This window comes from Agelaius phoeniceus, chromosome 4 (genome assembly GCF_051311805.1).
Source record: "Agelaius phoeniceus isolate bAgePho1 chromosome 4, bAgePho1.hap1, whole genome shotgun sequence".
Lineage (NCBI taxonomy): Eukaryota > Metazoa > Chordata > Aves > Passeriformes > Icteridae > Agelaius > Agelaius phoeniceus.
Window position 1 is genome coordinate 25,679,136 of NC_135268.1, and position 20,727 is coordinate 25,699,862.

Here is a 20,727-nt window from a genome sequence, read left to right on the forward strand (position 1 = left end):
AATTTCTTTTTTTCCCTTTTTTTTCCACTGGAAAATGTTTGCATTTATAAAGCAGGTAAATTGGTAGCTTTTAAACATAATTTTAATGATGCCAGTTCATAATTTCTGGTAAGGGAGAAAGTTTCACAGCTCGAAGATGAGGCAGACAATTTCATACATTTAGCATGAATTCAGAAGGGGTTAGTGTCTCTGACAGCAAAGATAGCGCTTGCTGTGGACTAAGGTTGCTTCAACCAAAATTACATAGGAATATATCTACTAAAAAATAACCTTTCAGAATTACAGACAAATATGAGATACATGTAATCTATGTAGTTAAATCCATTTTTTACTTTGGAATTAGATGCCTGTTTTTGTGGTAATCCAGTCACGGAAATAAGTCACTCGTGTGTAAACTCCAGGTTTATTTGGCTTGGCACATTCATCTCCCCAGCTCACTATTCCCACGAGGTACCACATCAGTCTAGAGTCTGGAGTAACCAGTGGTCCCCCAGAGTCCCCCTAGAAAAAGAGGAGGGGGAAAAAATATTTAATTGATCAGAAGAGAAAATACAATTCTCTCCATAGACAGGAGTGCCTGTCCTATAAGAGAAGTTAACAAGCAGTATTTCAAGAGAAACCATTTATGCAGAATCCAGGCTGTTTCTGAAACTTGAGTCAGAAGTCTGTGGCATTTTCCTGTTTGCCAGACCACCTCCTGACCTCTGTTTTGGTAAAAAAACCTAACAAAAAGCTTCTGTTCTGTTTTGTGATAACACTGCTTCCCACCTGCCTTGTCTTCTTCCTAGTACAGGGTATGGAAACACCAGTATAGGCAGCAACCTAAGAGAGCATGAACCTTTTTTTTAACACATTTTAATAGGAATTGCTATTCTTAAAATAAACAATTTTAGTCACTTTCAGCAATAACATTTAAAAATGTGCTTAGAGCTCCTTTTTGCTTTGAGCTTTGATCAAGAACTTGGTCTTCTAGTTAGATGATATCTCCTTAAGGTATTATCCACTTTCCAAGGCTCAAATTTGATACTGTTAATAGTATGACATGGTAATAATAATTAAACTGGAAACTTTACAGACTGAGAGGCAATCCTCACACAACAGACCAAATTCCCCAACTTTCACCAAAATTATTTACTGAACTAAACAGCAGTTGCACCCTTCTGCTTAGGTCTTTTCTGTGCTGAGCCAGGAACAGAGGAATGAGCTTCCCAGGCTTACTCTGAAGGGAGTTTGTCTTTGTGCAAAAATCAGTAGGACTGGGATTAAGGGAAGAGTCTGTATTAAATCAGCACTTTAAGAGTAAATTGTTTAAAAATAACATAAATAGAAGTTATTTTTTTAAAAGTTAACACTATGGAAATATTTTTCTTTGAACATAAGCATTTCCTTGAAATGTTTGCAAACCTACAGCATGCATATTTCCTTCCCATTCTTTTACACCTACCTTCCTTATAGTTATCTTTGTTTCAGACAGTTTTCCTTTCACTGAGCCAAGTCTGTTACCAAAGATCACATTGTAACAGATTTGTTATGATGTGATCCAGGCCAGAATTTAATTTCAGTAAGTGACAGTCCATTTTTTCTGGTAACTTAACATTCCTAACCTTCTTCCTTCTCATCTCTACAGATCTCTGATGTTAGCTACTTAAGACATTTAATTTTTAGCTCATAATTAGTATAACAGCATTTAGTGCTAAATGATGTGTACTAAATGCTATTTCACTTTACACCTAAATTCCTGTTCGAATGGAGCCTATTTAAAGGACTAATACACTGTCCATTAAGATGTGGTCAACCAGATACTGCAGTCAGCATTAAAATAGTTTTCCTTTCTAATTTTCAGTTACAATTACCTGACAAGCATCTACTCCTCCTTCCAAGTATCCCGCACACAACATCCTAGGTGTTATGTCCCCATCATACACTTCTTTTCTGTTGCAAGTATCTGAGTCAATAAGTTTCACTGTTGCCTCCTGAAGAGCATTTGGGGCTGGACCTGAAAGAAAATACAATGTGGGTATTTATCAACATAATTACTTTGCAGTAGTTAATATACAGGAGGAGTGTTTAATGTCCTCTTATGGAGGACCAGCTTGACTTGGTTTAATGTGGGGGTTTTGCTTGTTGATCTGCCTAGGTCAGGCTCTTAAGGAGAAAGTACATAGAATCACAGACTCACTTAGGAACCATTAAGACTGAAGTAATGATCACATGGTACACAGTGCCTTAAGTGTAAAGTCATATATTTTACACATGTTCCATAACACAAATTCCATGTTTCATGGAACACAAATTACCTAGCAATTTGAGCAGATGATACAAAATAAAGACGTCTTGATTCCATTACTAAATGTACTCTTAGTGTGGTCTGGTGAGAGTGTAAGCTTGGGTAATTCACAGCTCACTCTGCACATTTACCTGAAAGCTCACAGTTATCTGTAGCTTCTGACTAGTGCTGGCAAAATTAAACACATGCATGGCTGGACTATGTGTCTTAAGAATTTACAATACAAAATGGAAAGGCTGGGAAAACAGAAGAGTCTTCTTTTTTTTTGCTCCAGTGGACTGTAGTTCTGTCTTTATCCACTCAAGTTTTAGAAAAAGAAACTGATGCCTACAACTAAACAAACCTAGGCTTGCTGTAATATCGCATGAGGCTACAGAAGTCATATCAGTTCACTCAGAGCTGCTGTTTACGGCCCATGCAGGTCACCTGGCAGACTCAGAACTCACCATCATTGGTGAGAGCTCCCCAGCCTGTGATGACAGCATAAATATTGTAGGGAAAGGTCTGAGATGGCTCTGGCAGACAGACCCGGTGTATGCTGCTCGTGAACTCCACGCGCTTGGAGAGCTGCACTAGCGCAATGTCGTAGTCGTGCTCTGGGTACAGGTACTTCTCATGAATAATAATTGTCTTGACTGATCGCTTCAGGCTTGGTGGCTTCAAAAGAGCTCCAAAAGTAGCAGTCCACTTCTGAGGGTGAGTCATGCTGAAAAAGGTAAGAGTGCTATAAGTATTTTGCTGCAAATTATATGTTTGGGACTTTAAATTTGTACTGTAAAACTCCTTCAAGCTAGCTACCTACTAGACAGTTATGGCATCCATCACTTTCCATAACAGAACTGTGGGCTGCTGCTAGAAGAGGGCACTCCTGCATTCCATCCTCAGCCATAGTCTTGTACTCCTCCCCTGTTCCTTGTCCCTTATCTAACCATTGTGTGGCCATAGGGTGTCATCAAATCCAAAAGCTCTTCTGCTGTAAACTCTTCATTTCCCTCACTCTTTTTGCACATTGATAATCTGTTCCACCAACTGTTCCATCTTAAAGTACCTTGCAGCTTCACAGTTGCCATGCTTTAAACAAAAAATGCTGGGAGTGCATGGGTGAGCAGAGGGGCAGGAACATGGGATGGTAGCTGTTGGTAGCAGTCTGCAATGGCAGCAACCCCATTGTAACACAAAGGCATTCATTTAAGAAATGTCAAATATAACAGGAAACAAATACTCCACCATTTCACTCACCTTGCCTTTTCTTCACTTTTTTGGTCAGTACGCCAAGTGACTATTGATTATTACTCATAAAATTGCCAGTTCTGCTCCTGAGGGCCAGTCTTTAATTTCTCATTGAAACATCCAGCTGATGGGCCTACTTAACTCTGACTTTTCTCTTCCAAAATTGTTTGTCTGGGAAAGAGTCAGGGGTGTGGTGCAAATCTGCAAAACCACACAACTTGATACAGAAGGGGCACATTCTGCTGCAGATTCTAAGGCGGGAACTTACTCTCTGAAGCAGTGAGCTGCAGACACCAGCCACGTGTTGCTGATGAGCGTTGCACCACAGCGATGGATGTTGTTGTACTGCAGACTGGCCTGCCACGGCCAGTCCCCGGTCTCTGCAGAGGACAATCCACCGACGATTCGCAGCGATGAGGATTTTGTCATGGACTTGACTGATCTGTTCTGCCGTAACCCACAGACTGTCAGGAAGGACAAAGACAGTATTAGCTATTCTTTTGTTTAGGAAATCCTGCGAATGGCTGTGGAAAACATATGAAAAATTCCACACCACCTATGTTCTGTAAAAATGTATTGACATCAACAAGAAAACATAGCTTCCACCAGTGCCCCCAAATCCGAGCTCCTCATGCACAACCCATGCACAACTGACTATCATGGAAAGCCATGATGGTCAAACATTCAGGCTTAGCTGTGTGAGCAGCATGACTCAGGAATCAAAACCTTCACCACGCACCCAAGACAATTCCCAAATAGAGGCATTGCCAACTTTAATGTCTCAGGTAATTTCTCATAGGATAAAATATGAAAAAGGCAAAACCTGGAATGGGAATGATCTAAGTCCTGGGGTTTTACCATGCATGCACACAGATTACATCAGCAAGATGTCACCTGGAGACAGGCAACTGATCACTGCAGTCTGCAAGTGGACCTGGAGAGGCACTTCAAGCAAAGAGCATCACACTACTCCAACCAGAGATGACAAAAGGCATGGATACCTCCAGCATGGTATGCATCCATGACACAAAACAAGCATTTTTATCCAAACCCAGAGAGAAGTTGAAATATCCATAGTTTCAGCAATTAAACTCAGGATATTCAGGAGCAGCCAAAGCTCCTGTATAGCTTTAGAAACTTCCTCAATGAACAGACCTACTTCAGCCGTCTTCTCCCATCCAAACAGCATCAAATCCATCCTACCTGGACCAAGACCCACTAGTTTTCATCCAGGTCCCAATTTCAGCTAGACATTAGGAAAGTTGACACACAGGACTATCCCAATTAATTGAAAAAGAAACAGGAATGAGAATTATTTGCATAGTGATCACACAGCCCAAACCATTGCTGCATGGCTTATCTCCCGGACAGTGACCTGGGAGGGGGCCAAAACAGAACTTGGTAATTCATCACTGAGGAGCTGCCAGCCCCAGGGCCCTTGAAGTCCTCAGAAGTTAAAAACTGGAGCCACAGAGAGTGTTATCTCATCCCTTTCATGCTAGGATCTGCACAACATTATGCTAACAGTACTTCATGGTCAAAAGTGGCAGGAATACTACAGCAGACTGAAAGCTGTTCATAAATTTAGAAAAAGAAAGAAAAGTTACACCACATTGAGGACTTCGTGAGCTCAGTGTAGAGTCTGCCCTCTTCTGATATTTAAAACCAAAATGAAGGAAATCAGTGAAACCTGTCCAAAAGTTTTGTGTAAAAGACAAACTTCAGAATATACCATAGTTCACAAGACTGTCTGAACAAACAGTTTTCCCTCCTGGAAGCTCTTTGTAATCCTCGGTAACCGGTCCTAAAACTGCACAATCCTATCAACCACCTGAGCAGTCAATGTTCAAAACACAGGGAATAAACTCCGTTCTATCAGTGTCCCAGAACACCAGCACCTACATCAGACCCAAAAAGTGATGTAATTTAATCTTCAATTGTTTGACAGCTTATTGCTAATCACCTGATCAAACCTTCTCAGAGTTAAAAGAAACACAACTTGTAAGCAAAGATAGCTTTTATCACTATATTATCTCCAAGCAAGCTGACCTCTTTCTCTGAAAACTTAAAAAACGTCTCTAAAACAAGGTCTCTCTATCTAACCCCTACAGCAATGCATTGAGAAAACCAGTCACATTTCCGTATATTTCCATGAGGAACAATTTTCTGCTGTCAGCCATTCCAAATTCCAGAACATTTTGATTATAATCACAGGCTGATGTAACTTCTTTACTTTTCCTTGTGGTACCTCTCTCCTTTCAATGGGTGCTAAAGAAAATTACAAAGTTCCAATTTCTGAGAGTACAAGGTTACATTCATTAGACAGAAGGATGAGAAAAGGCTCTTAAGGGCCAGGAAAAGTGCTCAGAGACTCTTGACGCTAATTTTAAAAGCTGGAGATGAGATTTCTGATGTTTAAAAAAAGCCTCACTTACTGTCATTGAAGATGGCTTCTGCTCTTACTGGCTCCACATCTGAAACAAAGAAACAAACAATCAGGGTAAGGCCAGGCTAGCACAGACAAGGTTCCCCATCCTCATGGTCATCCCTCTGACAGCTATTTGAGCACAGAGCACACAGGAGGCATGGCTGTGGGAGCTGCTGGAGAAACCAGGGTAGCTCATATGTGCTCGTGTTCATGTGCTGGCTGCTGGCCTCCTCTGCAGTGTTGTCTGAGGACCAGGCACCCATCCAGCCCATCTTGCTGGCCCTCAGTGTTTCTGGAGGGGAGTATGGACAAAACAAATCTTGTATTACTCAAGATCTACAATTTTACTGGGGAGAAATTGTTATGGTGGAAATTTTTGAAGCTCCTCTTTTTTGCAAAAAAAAAAAAAAAAATCAACAGTTCACATATTACATCCAAGAGAGGGCCAGAGAAGATCTGGTAGTCTGTGCCCTCTTCAAGATCAGAAGGCACTCACTTCAATGCAGCAATGGAAGCTTACAATAGCAGTGGCTCACTCTCCTTTCTTCTATCTTATTGGTACACTAATATTACTAAAATAGATAGTTCATAGCAATTTATTGCATGGCACAGCAGGGGCTTGCAATACATTCCCTCCTTTAACACCCATATTGTATGTTCACTGAAAATATGGCATGCCCTTGCTGACAATAGCAAGCATTGGCTCAGGATTTAAATCTACCCCTTTTCTTCCAGAATGCTGTTTTTCACTAGAGCTACCACTGTAGTTTCCAGCACTCAAAACCATTTTAAAATATTACTAACCATTTTTAAAATATTACTAATTTAAAAAAAAATCATAATTTCAATATAGTTTTTTATTTATATTGTGATTCTATACTGGTGTCAACAACTTCATATATTGTGTCTGGATAGGCTTTCTCAGCAAATCCCTATCCTTATCCAATTCTTTCCTTTCTCTTTACTGCTACACAGAATAATATGCTAGTTTTGAGCCAAAACCACACCAAGTCAGGAGGAGTCCCTTTTGAATGCAAAGGGCTCTGGCTCACACTTGTCATCTGTTGGGTTTGTATCTCATGTGTTTTGCATGCAGGCTTGACACTCCCTCAGGTATGCTGGGTGAATTGTCTGTTTGCAATCCACCAGTACCAGATGTGTGCTCACTCATTTCTTAATGTGACAGTAAGCAGATTGTGATAGAATAAAGGAAACAAGCAGAACTGCAGCACATGTACAGCTTGTCTGCAGGGAATGTTACAGACCAAAGGCAGTGCTAGGGCTGGCATGTGTGTGTGCAACCACTGCTTTATTTTATAAAGATGGGAGATTAGTTAAAGTTGGACATTTATATAGCAGCACAGTCTATTCACTGTAGAAAGAAATGAAGTCTTATTCACTATGAACAGGAACTGTTCACATGATGAAGATAATTACATTTCACTGGTAGGCAGGACACAACTTCCAAGGTCCTCTTTCAAATAAAAATGCTCATTTGTATTTTCTCAATTCATATGAAAAAAGGAAGAAAACATTAAAAATACACTACTTTAGCATTTCAGTAACACTAGTTGTATTCTGTGAATTTCCCTGGATTATATGGTTGGGTGTCTCCTAGACCCCTTACATCAAAATGGAATAACACCACAGAGCAAAAGCTAGGTCAGCAGAGGGATTCAGTGGTGGTGTAAACATTACTGTTTGCTAAATTGTACTAAGGCTTTGGCCACTTCCCCTGTACATTTATATTGGCTAGAAGTGCTTTGAAAAATCTAGCCCTACTTGTTTCTTTCAACTATGATGAGCCAGTGTTTTCCTAGAAATTCATACAACCTTCAGAACTAGTTCATCATTTGAGTCACACCACTACTTTATAAACTGGTAAGAAACCAACAAATGTAATTCACAATGAAAGAGGACCTTTTGCCTTTAAGTGCAATACTGACAACAATGTTTTTTAGCTTTTCTCTGGGTGGAGAGACATTTACCTCATCATTCATAATTATAAAGCCTGCAGCCAATTATTATCACTTACATTATGTTGCAAAGCTCATTGAGAAGACAAAAGGAGCAACCAGCTTGTTCAAGTGCAGTGCCGGAAGCAATTCAATTGGCATGTTCCCACTGCATCGAGTTTTGCTGTGAGTCACAGGTGCTCTGCAAGGCACCTGCATCTATCTCTGTTTGCCTTTGTATCAGGCACCTAGAAGAAAGTACAAACCTCACATGGCCAAAATTTTACCCATTGCTTCCAGCTGGATCAACTTCTGTGTAATTGGAGAAACAAGCCTTCCACAGACACACTGCCAGTCTGTACAGCTCTGAATGTCGGCATGTCTTATATCACTACTGTGCAACTGCTATACTCTCCTACCCATCCCCTGCTGAAGGAAAAAGGCCAGTGATACCCTGTTTTAATTACTGTTAGCAAATTCAGTGCTGTATTCACTAGGGTAGGGTCTCAAACACAGAGCACATGCACATGTTTGGAAAACTGAAGTAACTGACCCTATTTTCAGATAAGCTGAGCTCACAGTAGATCAAAAGCAGGGAACACTCTGGGTTACATGATACCACTGAAAATAAAGTTCCTTACTGGTTTACCTTGCCAGGGGCTTGCCTTCATTTGTTACCAGCTTCATATTTTGGCCTGTTGAAGAGCACAGATGTTCATATTGTGCCAGCCTTTATGTTGCAAGCCCTGCCTTGAAGCAGTCACTTGTAAGGCACGAGAGAAAATTTCGCTGCCCTGCTCATTTACTAGTTGCCCTAGTTGTTTGCACTACCAAGAAAAAGCATCAATTAGTAACAATTAAAGTGTCATATCTTGTCCCAACCACATATGGCTGCAAAAGTAGTTGTTTGTGCCACATTTAGGAAAAGAGTGTTCAAGCTTCTACTGTAAACAAGTTCGACTTGAACCTGCGTTGAATACCTGTAAAATGGAAATTGCTAATGAATTCAAGCTTGCTTAACTTTAATGATAAAATGTATGTTTAAATTAAAATGGCAGAAATCTATTGAAATGCAGCTTAGGAATTCCATCTCTTAGAAGAGGGCTCTGTTCTCCAACTGGACAAGCAATTTTGTTAATATAGTTATTTTTTATATTTATTAAACAAAATAACTCTAAAACACACCTAAATTCTTAATTTCTGATTAACTTATTTAAGGCTAATAAATAATCAGTAAAGAACTCTTTTACTCCTCAGCATATGTGTCTGAGCAAACATGGAAGGAAACGTTCATAGCTAACTGCAGAGTGAATGGGACATCTTATCTGTGAGGGGTTCAGAGATTCCTATGGAAAAATGTGCTCACTTTGCTACATCTCTAAATACTGTCAGTGTCACTGCATCAGAGGAACCAGTTGTGTGCGCACCGCCTCATTTCATGTTATCCACAGAGTTCAGTGTTTATGTTAAAAGGAAAAGATCAGACAGAACTCTATGATGTAAGAGTAGCAGACATTAAATTGACATAGCAGAAGCAAGGCAACCAAATGAATTATTAGGTGATATTATGCATTTTCAGCATAGAAAGGGCCAGAGATGGCTGCAAAATTAAAGATGATACATGCTTTAAAAATCTGATGCAGTTTTACCCAATTACAGAATTTTTCACAGGTGCTGATTCATAAAAGAAACTTGATTTTTCTTTATAGGTGTCTACACTTGCAGATTTTCTAGATGTGAAAACATAACTTCTAGTCTCAAAAGCAAACTGCATGTTCCATCCTCTACTATATCAAGTTCCTGCATCTTGCTGGTCTAAGATGTTTTTTCATACAGAGAAGGTAAGGTAGAGATTATCTTAAAAGGGATATAAATGGAGGAAATGAAAGAGTACGTGCTTCAATACTTTTAACACATTCTTGGAAATGCATTTGAAGCACAAGTTTGGGAAATGCACCAGGGAGCAGAGACAGCATTTTTCCCACTGTCCTTCACCCCATTATAATAACAACTTTCTTGAAAGGAGTGAGAATTACAAAATTCTCAGCTACATCAGAAACAGAGGCCTCACCCAGACTTATGCAGGGTAGCAGTTGCACATGCAGGCAAAAAGAGGATCACTGGCAAGTTTTAGTAGGTCACCAAACTGGGCAGCTGAGAGCAATGTCACAGAGTGCATGTCCTGCAGTGCAGACAGAGGTGGGGCTAATAGCTCTACCCTAATGCTCTTTAATTACAGTGAAGACCACAAAGGTCTGAAGTACTGGGGGAAATGGGAATGAGAGCACTGAACAACAGATTCGGTTCTGTTCCAAAAACTGTACCTTAAACGAAGTGCAGGAGTTTCCTGAAAGATGGCAAAACATGAGCTCTGGGTTTAGCAGGAAAGGCATGCTGTTGTGTGGTTACATAGTTCATACATCCTAAAATGTGTCTCCATTAACCTTCCAATATTCTCACTGCTCTCAACAGGAATTACCTCTCCAGATTTATGCGCCCTTGTAGAAGTAGCAAAACATGGCTTAGATACAGGTGATGCAATTCTCATTCCTTCAACGGAGTAGAGTAACCTGATAGAGACACAACAACTGCTTTGTGCCTCTAATTGTCCCTGTCACCCAGCTGTTCCCTCCCTGCTGGTGTTCACTGCCCCTGTCCTCACATCTGTCACTCCCTCCACTGTCCCCCATCAGCATCTTGATCCTGTCCATGAGGCAGACATAGGTCCATACCTCACAGCTCCATCTGGTTGTCCTGCAGCCTGAGGAGGGATCTGCTATGTACAGTTCTGTAGCAGGCATCAAAACAGATATGATTTTTAGCATTACTTTTCTTCCTGACCTACACTCATGCCTGAGCTGCAATCAATGTCTTACTACAGTAAAGGCAGCCCAAATTGCTCTCAACCTCTGCAGATAAGGCAGGGAAAAACCAAGGTTTGAGTGAGAAAATCAATTAAATTCATGCATCTGGGTCATGAGAAGAGAGGTCAAGATGACTTTGTGCTTAATGCCTTTATCATAAGCATATCCTTGCAAAATACTAATTTTAAAATACATTTCAATCATTCTCTCTAGGCTCTTACTGAAATGTATCACCTTGTGCCAAACTAGTGACCTCAAAGTGGAGGAATATCAGATCTCCACTGTCTCCCAATGTACAGGTGTATGTTCAGTTCCACTCCCCAGAGATGCTGTTGTGGCTGATAAAGGGCAACTATCCAGACTGCTCCATACATTATTTGACATGGAACATTCCTCATCAACCCTGTCAGACACTCATCTGCATGACTCCCACAGAAGACTCGATAAAGTAAGAATCTGTCTGCCAGGTTCTGTACTTTGTAGTTGTTAGGAGCTTTAGCAAGCCCCAGATTCCAGATGAACAGAAACAATAACAGTTGGCTTGTTGATCAAAACCAATTCATGACTCATTATTCATGGTCAAAACCTTTGGCTGTGCAACAGATGGGAATCCTTCCTACTCACTTTGAACAGTGCCAGTGATCTTGCAACCAGCTTCTTTCTGACATCAGAAGTACATTCCCAAAAATACATTTTGGGATACCTCCAACCTACCTGACAAAGGGAAATAGTCTGGCAAGCTGCTCTACACTTTACTTAATACGGATCCAGACTGTCAGGTGACTCTACTTCTAACCAAGAAACCCTCAGGAAAATAAATCAGCCTTGTAGGAGAACTCTTTGTTGCCAGAACTATACAGAAGGCAAACTGCAACAGCTTCTTTCAGTGCCAGTGGAAAAGCAAGTCCTAACATGGGTGTTTCCAAGCCATCTGACACTTTGATATCTTACTTTGATTGCTCTTGCACTGCTCTTCAGGGAAGGTTTGCTTAGTTCTTCTCTGAAAATTTGGCTTCTAGTGGGGTTTGTACACCAGTGCAAAGAATTCTATCAGTTCTTATTTTCTATCAAAATCAGAGGGAATGTGTGGATGTAAACCATCCTTGACCAGGGGACTCTGATGTCTAGCTAAATAAGAAAGCAGGAACTCCAGTAATAATACATTTGAAGGTACTCTGAGAAAAATGTATTTTTGCAGCCCTATGTAAAGAACATCTACAGTTTAGTGACAGAAAAACCAGAGACAGTATTATGTTGTTTTCCTTGAAGTTCTGCACATTTTCTATTTTCTCACATACGTATGATCAAGCTTCTCTCTATTTTAGAAAAAAAAAAAAAAACTAAGAAAATATTGTCAGTGTAGACTTTATCCCCTCTTTATTCCCAGTCCTCAGGAATGCAGAGGTAAAGCAAGTTCTACCCCTGGTCTGGCAGACTTCTTAATGTTGTAGTGCTGCCCTGAACTGCAGCTTGAATGTCCCAAGTGTAGCACCCAGTTTGGAGGAGTTTGTTGGAACTGATTCTCAAGGCGAATACTTGTGAGTGAAGCGCAGGTTGAGACATGGTGTTGAACAACAAGGTGATTATTTCAGGGGAGGAAGACTTAAGGAGGTATCCTTTATCAGACTCCCCCTAGCATGTGATATAAATAAGTGCCTGACCTGGATTTGTTCAACTACTGAGCTATGCTTAGCTAAAGTGAGCTATGTCATGGCCCCTAAATTAGAATATTTTGATAAGGTGGTTACAAAGAACAGGTTAATGATTTTTTACAAGCCATTATGAAAATGTAATTCTGAAAATGCCTTAGGATAAATAAGGATTCCAGCTGGCAAAAAGGTAAAATTAAGCAATATTTAGAAAGGTGCCTGCAGAGCATGGAAAAAATCTAGGGCTTCTTAGGTTTTATGGTTTAAATACTAATAGTGGACAAGATATTTCAGGAGGGGAGAGAAAAGTAGAAAAGGCAAAACCTAGATTCTTCTCTGGACCTCTAGGATCTGTTGAAAATTGTCACTTCTCCCTGGTGTGAGGAATGAGTTTTATAAATTGAGACCAGCACCTCCTCTAAAAGCACTGGAGTTCTCCATTCTATACTCTTCTCCTGAGTCCACCTGAAATGGCAACACCGTTCAGGATCTGGCCTATGCTTCATACCACTGCTGAAATCCTATTAGCAAAAAAGATCAAATTTTTTTTTTGGACAGCCTTTTATTGTTGTCTCTTAGAAATGCCAAGGTATTGTTTATGTTCCTTTGTGTCACTCATAGCCCTTGCACAATGCTAGTCCAGTAATGAGTAGCTGACCTGTGCAGTCAGTGTTTTATTGTTAGGCTGGGAGAGCCAAGAAAAGCAGCACAAAGTTTGTCACACAACTTGGATAAAGTAATATAGATGCCATCTCTTACTGAGACTATTTAATGAAAACTTATTAATTATTGCAATTCAATTGCATTAGCCAATTTTTTAATTAGCTATTAGTGCATTACTGTAACATTCCTGGTGCAGTTCAAGGTCAACTAAAACAATTTTGATTTGCTTCCCACATTTTCCAGACTGAATAAGAGCAGCTTGACTTGATAAGATCACAGTCCTTTTTTAACAATAATTTGTGTACTCTGTCCAATTTTATCCTTTATGTAAAGCATCAAATTAAAGTGAAGATTCAAAATTCACCAACTCATCACCCAACTGTGTAAACAAAAACAAATATCTTCAAATCTCTCTGATACCCACACAGTATTTTTATCTGGGAGAATTTACATGTGCACTTTGTTGAACAGGAGCTACTGCCATATAAACAACACTGCAGGGAAATGGTGAGTACTTGCCCAGAGGGATGTCACCTATCATCCTGAGCTATTCCAAAGGGGAAGGCTGGTTGGCCCATCAAGAAACAATGGGAGTGTGACAGCTCATATTTGAGTTTCATTGCATTACCACAATGCAAATACGTGCCCAGTTCAAGCACCAAGAGGAGGAACAAGAAGTTGCTCCTGCTCATTTCTGAGTGGGAGGAAGTCTGGATCCATCCAGTATGGAATCTAGCCCAGGTTTCCTGTTCTCTAAATACAGCTGTCTAACCTCTGCAGATTTCTGCTGGTTCAAGTAGTCTAGTGTGGAACAGCAAGCAGCAAGCACTCACCCTATTACTGTACTGTCACCCCTGCACTTAGGAGCAAGCAGTTCTGCAAAAACAAATGGAGCAAGTATCTGTCCCTAGCTGTCAACCAGCAACTCATCCTTGAAAAGTTTGACCCATAGAAAAATTGCTATATATAACTGAAGCCAAGACAGAGACAAAATTCTAAGCCTGCACAAAAATTCTGTAGCAGAACCAAAGTGTAGAAGGTAGTCTAATGCAGTTAATGGTCATATCCTGCAGATTTATGTCTGCTTTGTGAAAAGGGAAAATCTCTACCTGAGAAGTCATGTAGATAAGAACATTATGCCTTTCTTTCCCTTTCCTCTGGGAAATCTGCAAGGATTTTGATCTTCACACCAAATATTATTTTTTTCAGTGCATTGGTTCTTTCCCCTTGTCGTCTGTATATACTTCCTGCACTTTCAAGCTCCATGACAGTAACATAAAGTTGGTACTGCAGTTTGGAGGAAGGCTGAGGCTGTACTAAGAAACCACAAAGTAACTGCCCCCAGTTATCCATATTTTTAAGATTTAGAGGGGATTCAGACACAGTAACATCAAAAGCTATCATCAAAATGGAAAAAACCCAAGTCCCATCAATCAGAAAATGGAAATAATTACTTTTAAAAGAAATGTGACATACTTACTTGAGATGGAAGAAGATCGGACATTTATCCGCAGAGGCCCTGTATATCTTTTCAGGCCCCTCCGTAAGATCTTCCCAACTCTTTCCCGCAGTGCTTCTCTGGAATCCGTAGCGGAGAACCAGAATGTGAGCAAAGCCTCTGCCATCACACCATCAGTATCTGGGCTATGAACCAATGAAAGAGTCTCGTTACCTCCAGCCCACTTCTGCATTTCTTAGCTTTTATCTTAGCTCCTCTAGCAATGGCAATGTAACATAAAAGATTAGATACATTTTCAAGCATTTGTGAGAAGGAATTTCCAAAAGAAATCCAAGAATGCTGAATGGTCAAAGGCATCATAGGCTAGAAGGCAGCATGATGCTTTCTGTGAACAAATGGCCAGACCAATTTTATAATAGAGTCCGAAAAGCAGTCGCTGACTACATGCCTGAGACAGAAGAGAGGAAGGAATGAATTTGATTGCAATGAAAAGCTGGATAAACAGCACTTGGAAACATGAGATAGGTGATTAACAGTATCTACACAGACCTTTCAATGGCCCTCTACATACACAGAATAAAAATTTACAATCATCATCATCAAAAAGGTACTTGGACCTTTTTGGGACATGGGAAGAGACCACACAACCTAATTCCACCACAGCACCCTCTTGGAGAATGTTCCTAATAGCCTCAGGTTGTGCAACAATAAATGAAACTTGGCAGCATGCCCACAGCATATTTATTAAAGTCAGAGAGATGGATCACAAAAGGGCCTTTAACACCTCATTGAAAAGTGCAAGCAGCACACACATTGAGACACACAGTTCCACAATTTTAATGTAAGATCAGAGGAAAGAAAAGGGAGAAAAGTCTTGTAACAGGTTGAATTCACCTGGTAGTTGTATTTCATTTTCCTTAAAGCATCAGATACTGCAAGAGATGGAATGATAGACTACAAACATCAAACTGACTAATCTGGCATAGTAAATCTTGCTCTGTACTTGCAGATGTCTTATCCCTGGTCATCACAAAGGGAAGGTAAGAGCTTGCACCAGGAACCTTCTCTCCTGTGCCTCCTCCCACCTGAACCAAGAAGCAATGAGACACAAGCCACAACAGATGAAATCACAGTTACTTTATACAGGGGGAGAACTTAAAGCAGGTTTCTCTTTCTTTGGATAGGAAAGGAAAAGAGAAGATCTCCTAGTTATATATCACTGTCTTGGGAATTTGTAATTACATAAAGGAAAACTAGAAGACGGACAGCTTATCCAGAACTCATGCAAGCAGGCTTTAATCTTTGAAGGGAACATGTGCAAAATTGAAACAGACATTCCTGATATTGCCAGTGAAGGGAAAGAAAAGGCCATATGCTTTAAGCACACCAAGGCATGCCAAGTGGTTCGTAGGTGAGCAGAAAGGCACACTCCTTGCCTCAAGGATCTCATAATTGAGACTGAGAAGTTGTATGTGAACTTTTCAACAGACTGTCTTTTCAATTTGTTCCAACTTCAGCATGATTGCCACTTCGTTTATTTTCCAGATATTATCTGATCCAACTGTGGGTGTTGCTCTGCATTTCTGAGGTGTTCCCTCACCTCTCCCCCCCACTCCTCTTCCTGTGCTATGCCACACTGGAATTACCATATCAACTCTTGCAAGCAAACCACACCTCTCGAAACCCTCAGGTAAGTACTGCCCACCCTGATTCACTTATTATATAGCAGAGATCCAGAGCCAAGGACACCTCGTCAAGATTAGCATTGTCTTTCTCAGTGAGCAGAGGGCATTATTATTAGTGCATTGCTTATACTGAGCCAAAAAATACACACAGTCCTTTCCAAGTAAATTCACAACCATGACCCTGCTCAAAAGAACTTGCAGCCAAGCCCTTGAAGAGGCATAAAGAGTGTATATCTGAAAAAGCAAACAAGCTTTGGCGCATGCAAATCTTGCATCCAACACAGCAAACATCACAAGTGCCTCAGTCTGTCCTTGGGGAAAAGAAGTAATGAAAAATACCACCTATCCCTACATATTGGCCTATCAGATCCCTAAATTACTCTGCCTATGCTTGCAACACTCTAGACAGTATCAAAAATATCCTTAAAGCTTGTATGTAACTGGGGATTAAGCTAAGGCCGAGGAAGAGGCAGGTTGTCACAAACCATGTAAGAACAAAGAGGAGTACATTCAGCACCTTAGATCTTAGTCTTGTAGCTTTAGTCTATGATTATGAAGACATTCAAGGTTTCTTTGCAAAGTGTTGGGCACTGTCACTCAGGAGCAAGATCTTAGTACTACAAGAGACAGTTATGTAAAAAGATAATTTTCAGCATTTAACAGTGGTTAAAAAAATCAAATTAAAGATTATGTATTATTGGCAGTTGAACAGAGAGTAAAAGAGGAAAAAAAGCTCCACATTGCTCAACTATGGGTCTGACCCCATCATCTCAAAAAAGCAGGAACAGCAGACCTGAGAGATGTATGGAATGGGATGATAAGAAACAGTTTGAAATGCAAAGAATGTTGAGTAGACTGGGATTTCCAACTGAAAAATGAAAAATTAAAAAAGAGTGGCTCTTATTGAATACAAGAGAGAAAATATGATGGGAATGTCCAGCATCAGTAGATGCACGGAGAGGAGGGGTAGGGGTAGTGATCAACTTTTTATCATCTGTTTCAGCACAAGAGCTAGGGGTCATTGAATGATCTAAAGAAGGTGGTTCTTCTCAAGTTTCTCCTTCCTAAAGGACTGAGGTGCACAGATTTCAAGAGCCCAGGAGACAACAGACAAGTCCTTGGGAAATAACGCCACCGAGGGCTGCTAAACAAACCACAGCCACTTCAAGAACTCCCAAGTGGTAAATACCTGGAGGCAGGGAGCGTACCAAGAAGCAGTTATCACAGCTCTGTTGTGCTGCTACTGTTTCCTGGGCACCTACTTATGCCCATTCTTAGAGCCACAATGATAAGTGGGACTTTCTGAGCCAGCACAGCCTGGTTTTACTTGACAAGCCCAGCGCAATAGCAATGCTAGAAATGACATCTGCATTACAGTGTAAGAAATAGTTTTGAAAATCCTTTTTGGTTTTAGATAGCTTTAGTTATCTCTGCTTTAATGACTAAAGCTTGTTCAGGATCTGAACACAAGCTTGTTGGAATTTGGACTGACTGAAGGGTATCTTCTGCATTAAGATCCAAAGGAGAGCAAGGTTCAGAACTAGATTATGCTCAGTTAGGGATTATGCTCTGGTTTTACACACAATACACTTTACCGAATCAAATCTAGCTGGGCTTGGTGTACATTTAATTTTATCTCAGCTGCGTGCATTTATTATAATCTCACATACCTCACTCTGATTAAGCGTGAACGGATGTATTTTTTCCTTAAAATGGAATTGTAAAATGTCTTGTCGATCTGTTGAAAAAAGAAAAATATAAGATAACAACAAAAAAGGAGGGAAGCGGACATATAGCTGGAAGGAGCATTCAGAAAACAGCATTCAGTAACAAACTCACAGCTTACAGAGCCAAGAAACATAGAGCAGCCCAGCCTCTAAATAATATTTGTCCCAGATCTTTTATAATCATTTCCCCTTTGACCTAAGGCATATCATAAAAAAGCAAGCTCATTTTTCTAAATGTCCTATGGCTACATCAGTGTGCCACTGCAGTGCTGTCTCATCCACTCCCAGGCATAATGAGAAACACACGAACATCCTTGGAACACACTGCTGCACTCTTCCAAAGCACAGCTTCCTGAAGACTGCCCACAGAACGGATACAGCATGCTGTATCTCAGCCTCTCTTGTAGGGGTCCTTTCTGACACAGCATTTACCCTTGGTCTTACAGAAATCTATAGCAAAGCCACCAATAATTTCAAATTATTATTGGATTATCATGTTCCCCTATCACCCTTGTGATTTTCCACATGCTTGGACAATCATCAAGCAATTCTCATCAGAAACTGGAAATCCAGGACTCCTAAGGAATTGATCCCCAAATAACATCTTTACCAGTTCCTGCTCAACTACATCCTGTCAGGATGTCATCTCAAGATTGCAGGATCAGTCTAAGACAGCTCAGTGTGATATAACATGGCATGAAATTCTGCCAGGAATGGCTTGGGATCACCAAAGGATTGAGAAATAGCAGAGTCACTGGTGAGTTATGCAGCAACTCCTCCTACCAGCAAGACCCAGTAAATTGAACATATCCTGTAAACATCAAATGCATTACAGGAAAAACTGCACATAAATGCTTTACAACATCACGTAAGCTCTCTTTTTTTTTTTTTTTTTTTTAGTTTTTAGCCCTTAAAGGTAGTCTATTTTAGCCAAGTCTCAAGATGTTCTGTTTTCCAAAGGAAAAAAAAATAATGGTTCTCAAACTATTCATATGTTGAAATATGTCAGATACAGAAACAAGCATGTAAGCATGAAATCTGGGGGTGATTCCTCCCAAGGAACGCAAACCCCCTATTTTCCAGCCTTGGCTGTCACAATATGAAGCTTCATGGCATTGCACAGGGAAATTGAAGCAGTATAATTATAAGGTGAAAACTGCACAATGATTATTTTAAGGTGATATTAAGCACACATTAGTAAGGAAAAAAAGGAAACATTTTTAATGGTCATGCATTTAGCTGATGTTTTACCTTGCTCTTACTGGCAGTTATCTGCAATTAGTTTGAAATTTGGAACAGACAAAATTCTATGGAAAAAAGCCATCTCCACTGCAACAAGCTGCTGTAGATATGCAGAATGCATTTAATCCTCTCACTTTGCAGATTGCCAGCTGCTACCATTGCATTTTATGATGCATCCAATTAAAAAGAGTTTTATTTCCTATAACTCTGCATCCTGTTCCACCACAACCTCCCCTGGTTATTGGAAGCAATTTCCTTAGACAAAAAGGGAGCTTTTTTGCTTTTTTTTTTTTTTTTTAATGATAACATTTGCTTATCATTTCTGTCACAGTGTTAACTGCTGCACCAGTGATTGTGTAAGCAGAAGCATGTGGCTGAGCAGCACTGCCAGCTTTCTGGCATGCCATGGCATGTGCTATCTTCAGCTGCCTTGTCTTTGAGAACTTTTGAGATCTTTGGGACAGGGACTTCTTTGAGGAGTGCTTTGCAATCAAAAGAGAGCCTTGTGCTGGGCTGAGCTCCACCTCAAGCTGCTGCATTGCTAACAAGCACAGTGAAAGCAGAGGGACTTTCAGCTTGGGAGTGAAGAGGGCAGGAATTCACAATCCCTTGCAAGAGAGGGTTGTGTCCATTTGACATTCCCAAATCCTTTATCTCCTCCTGACAGCTGGGTTTTCAAGATACCTTACTGTCTCAGATGTCAAGTGGTTTTGCTACACTTTCCACCTGCACTTCCGCAGCAGATACAGAGATCCCTACTTCTATCACCTCTTCTCTTGTGTATCTTTGTTACAGCCTAAGCAGCTTGTGTGATTGTGGTTTTTGTACTCCAAACATGTTCAGCTTTCTCCTTTTCTCCTCAGCCTGGACTGCTTCCAAGATGTTCCATTCAGTCTGATTCGGAACACCATGTGCTGCAGCACAGACAAAGACTTCCAGCGGTGGCTCACAAAACTTTTGTTTGTGCTTTTAACAAAAAGAATCTATGGAGTCCAAACACAACTAAACTATCAGCAACAGACACTGTTTTCAGAACATTCAATCCAGAAGGCGTGTTAGTTAATTTTCATGGGGAGAACAGGAAGCATATGATTTAAAATTATACCAAATCTGTGTTACTTCCATCCTCTTCACACTTTCATATCTGAATGAGAAAGTAGACACCTTTTCCATTACACACTGTCACTAACTTTCCCACCCTTAAGTGTTGCCTTAGCACTACATCAACTACATCACCCACAGACAAAAAAATAACTGAAGGGTGGCTTTGTTTTCAGTGAACCTTGCAGGGCCTTTAACACCTTCAAATGTGAGCTAATATTTTTTACTTTTGCAAACTACTGTGTTGTATCATGAAAGAAGCCGTAGCCAAACCTCTGCACTGTGGGCTACCACTCACCTGCTGATGAATTCATTTGGCAAATATGACCCAAACCTCTTCTTTCCTTCAACTATGATTCTGGTAACCTGAATTATTAAACATAATTTTTATATTCATACAGAGTTTATATAAGAGGAGAGTATGTAGGAAGATGCCG

The 20,727-nt window shown here is 40.3% G+C and overlaps 1 protein-coding gene across 1 annotated transcript in view; it reads right to left on the reverse strand.

Annotated features, from left to right (window-relative positions):
- Window positions 1-206: 206 nt before the first annotated feature.
- Window positions 207-20,727, reverse strand: part of LOC129120752 (transmembrane protease serine 11E-like) — a 39,741-nt gene continuing 19,220 nt past the window's right edge. The window contains exons 4-10 of the mRNA XM_054633501.2: window positions 17,891-17,958; window positions 14,557-14,720; window positions 5,953-5,991; window positions 3,786-3,981; window positions 2,734-2,993; window positions 1,854-1,996; window positions 207-501 (exon numbers count right to left, since the gene is read on the reverse strand). Of these exons, the coding sequence (XP_054489476.1) occupies window positions 340-501; window positions 1,854-1,996; window positions 2,734-2,993; window positions 3,786-3,981; window positions 5,953-5,991; window positions 14,557-14,720; window positions 17,891-17,958 (1,032 nt within the window). The 3' untranslated portion in view covers window positions 207-339. The remainder of the gene's footprint in view (window positions 502-1,853; window positions 1,997-2,733; window positions 2,994-3,785; window positions 3,982-5,952; window positions 5,992-14,556; window positions 14,721-17,890; window positions 17,959-20,727) is intronic.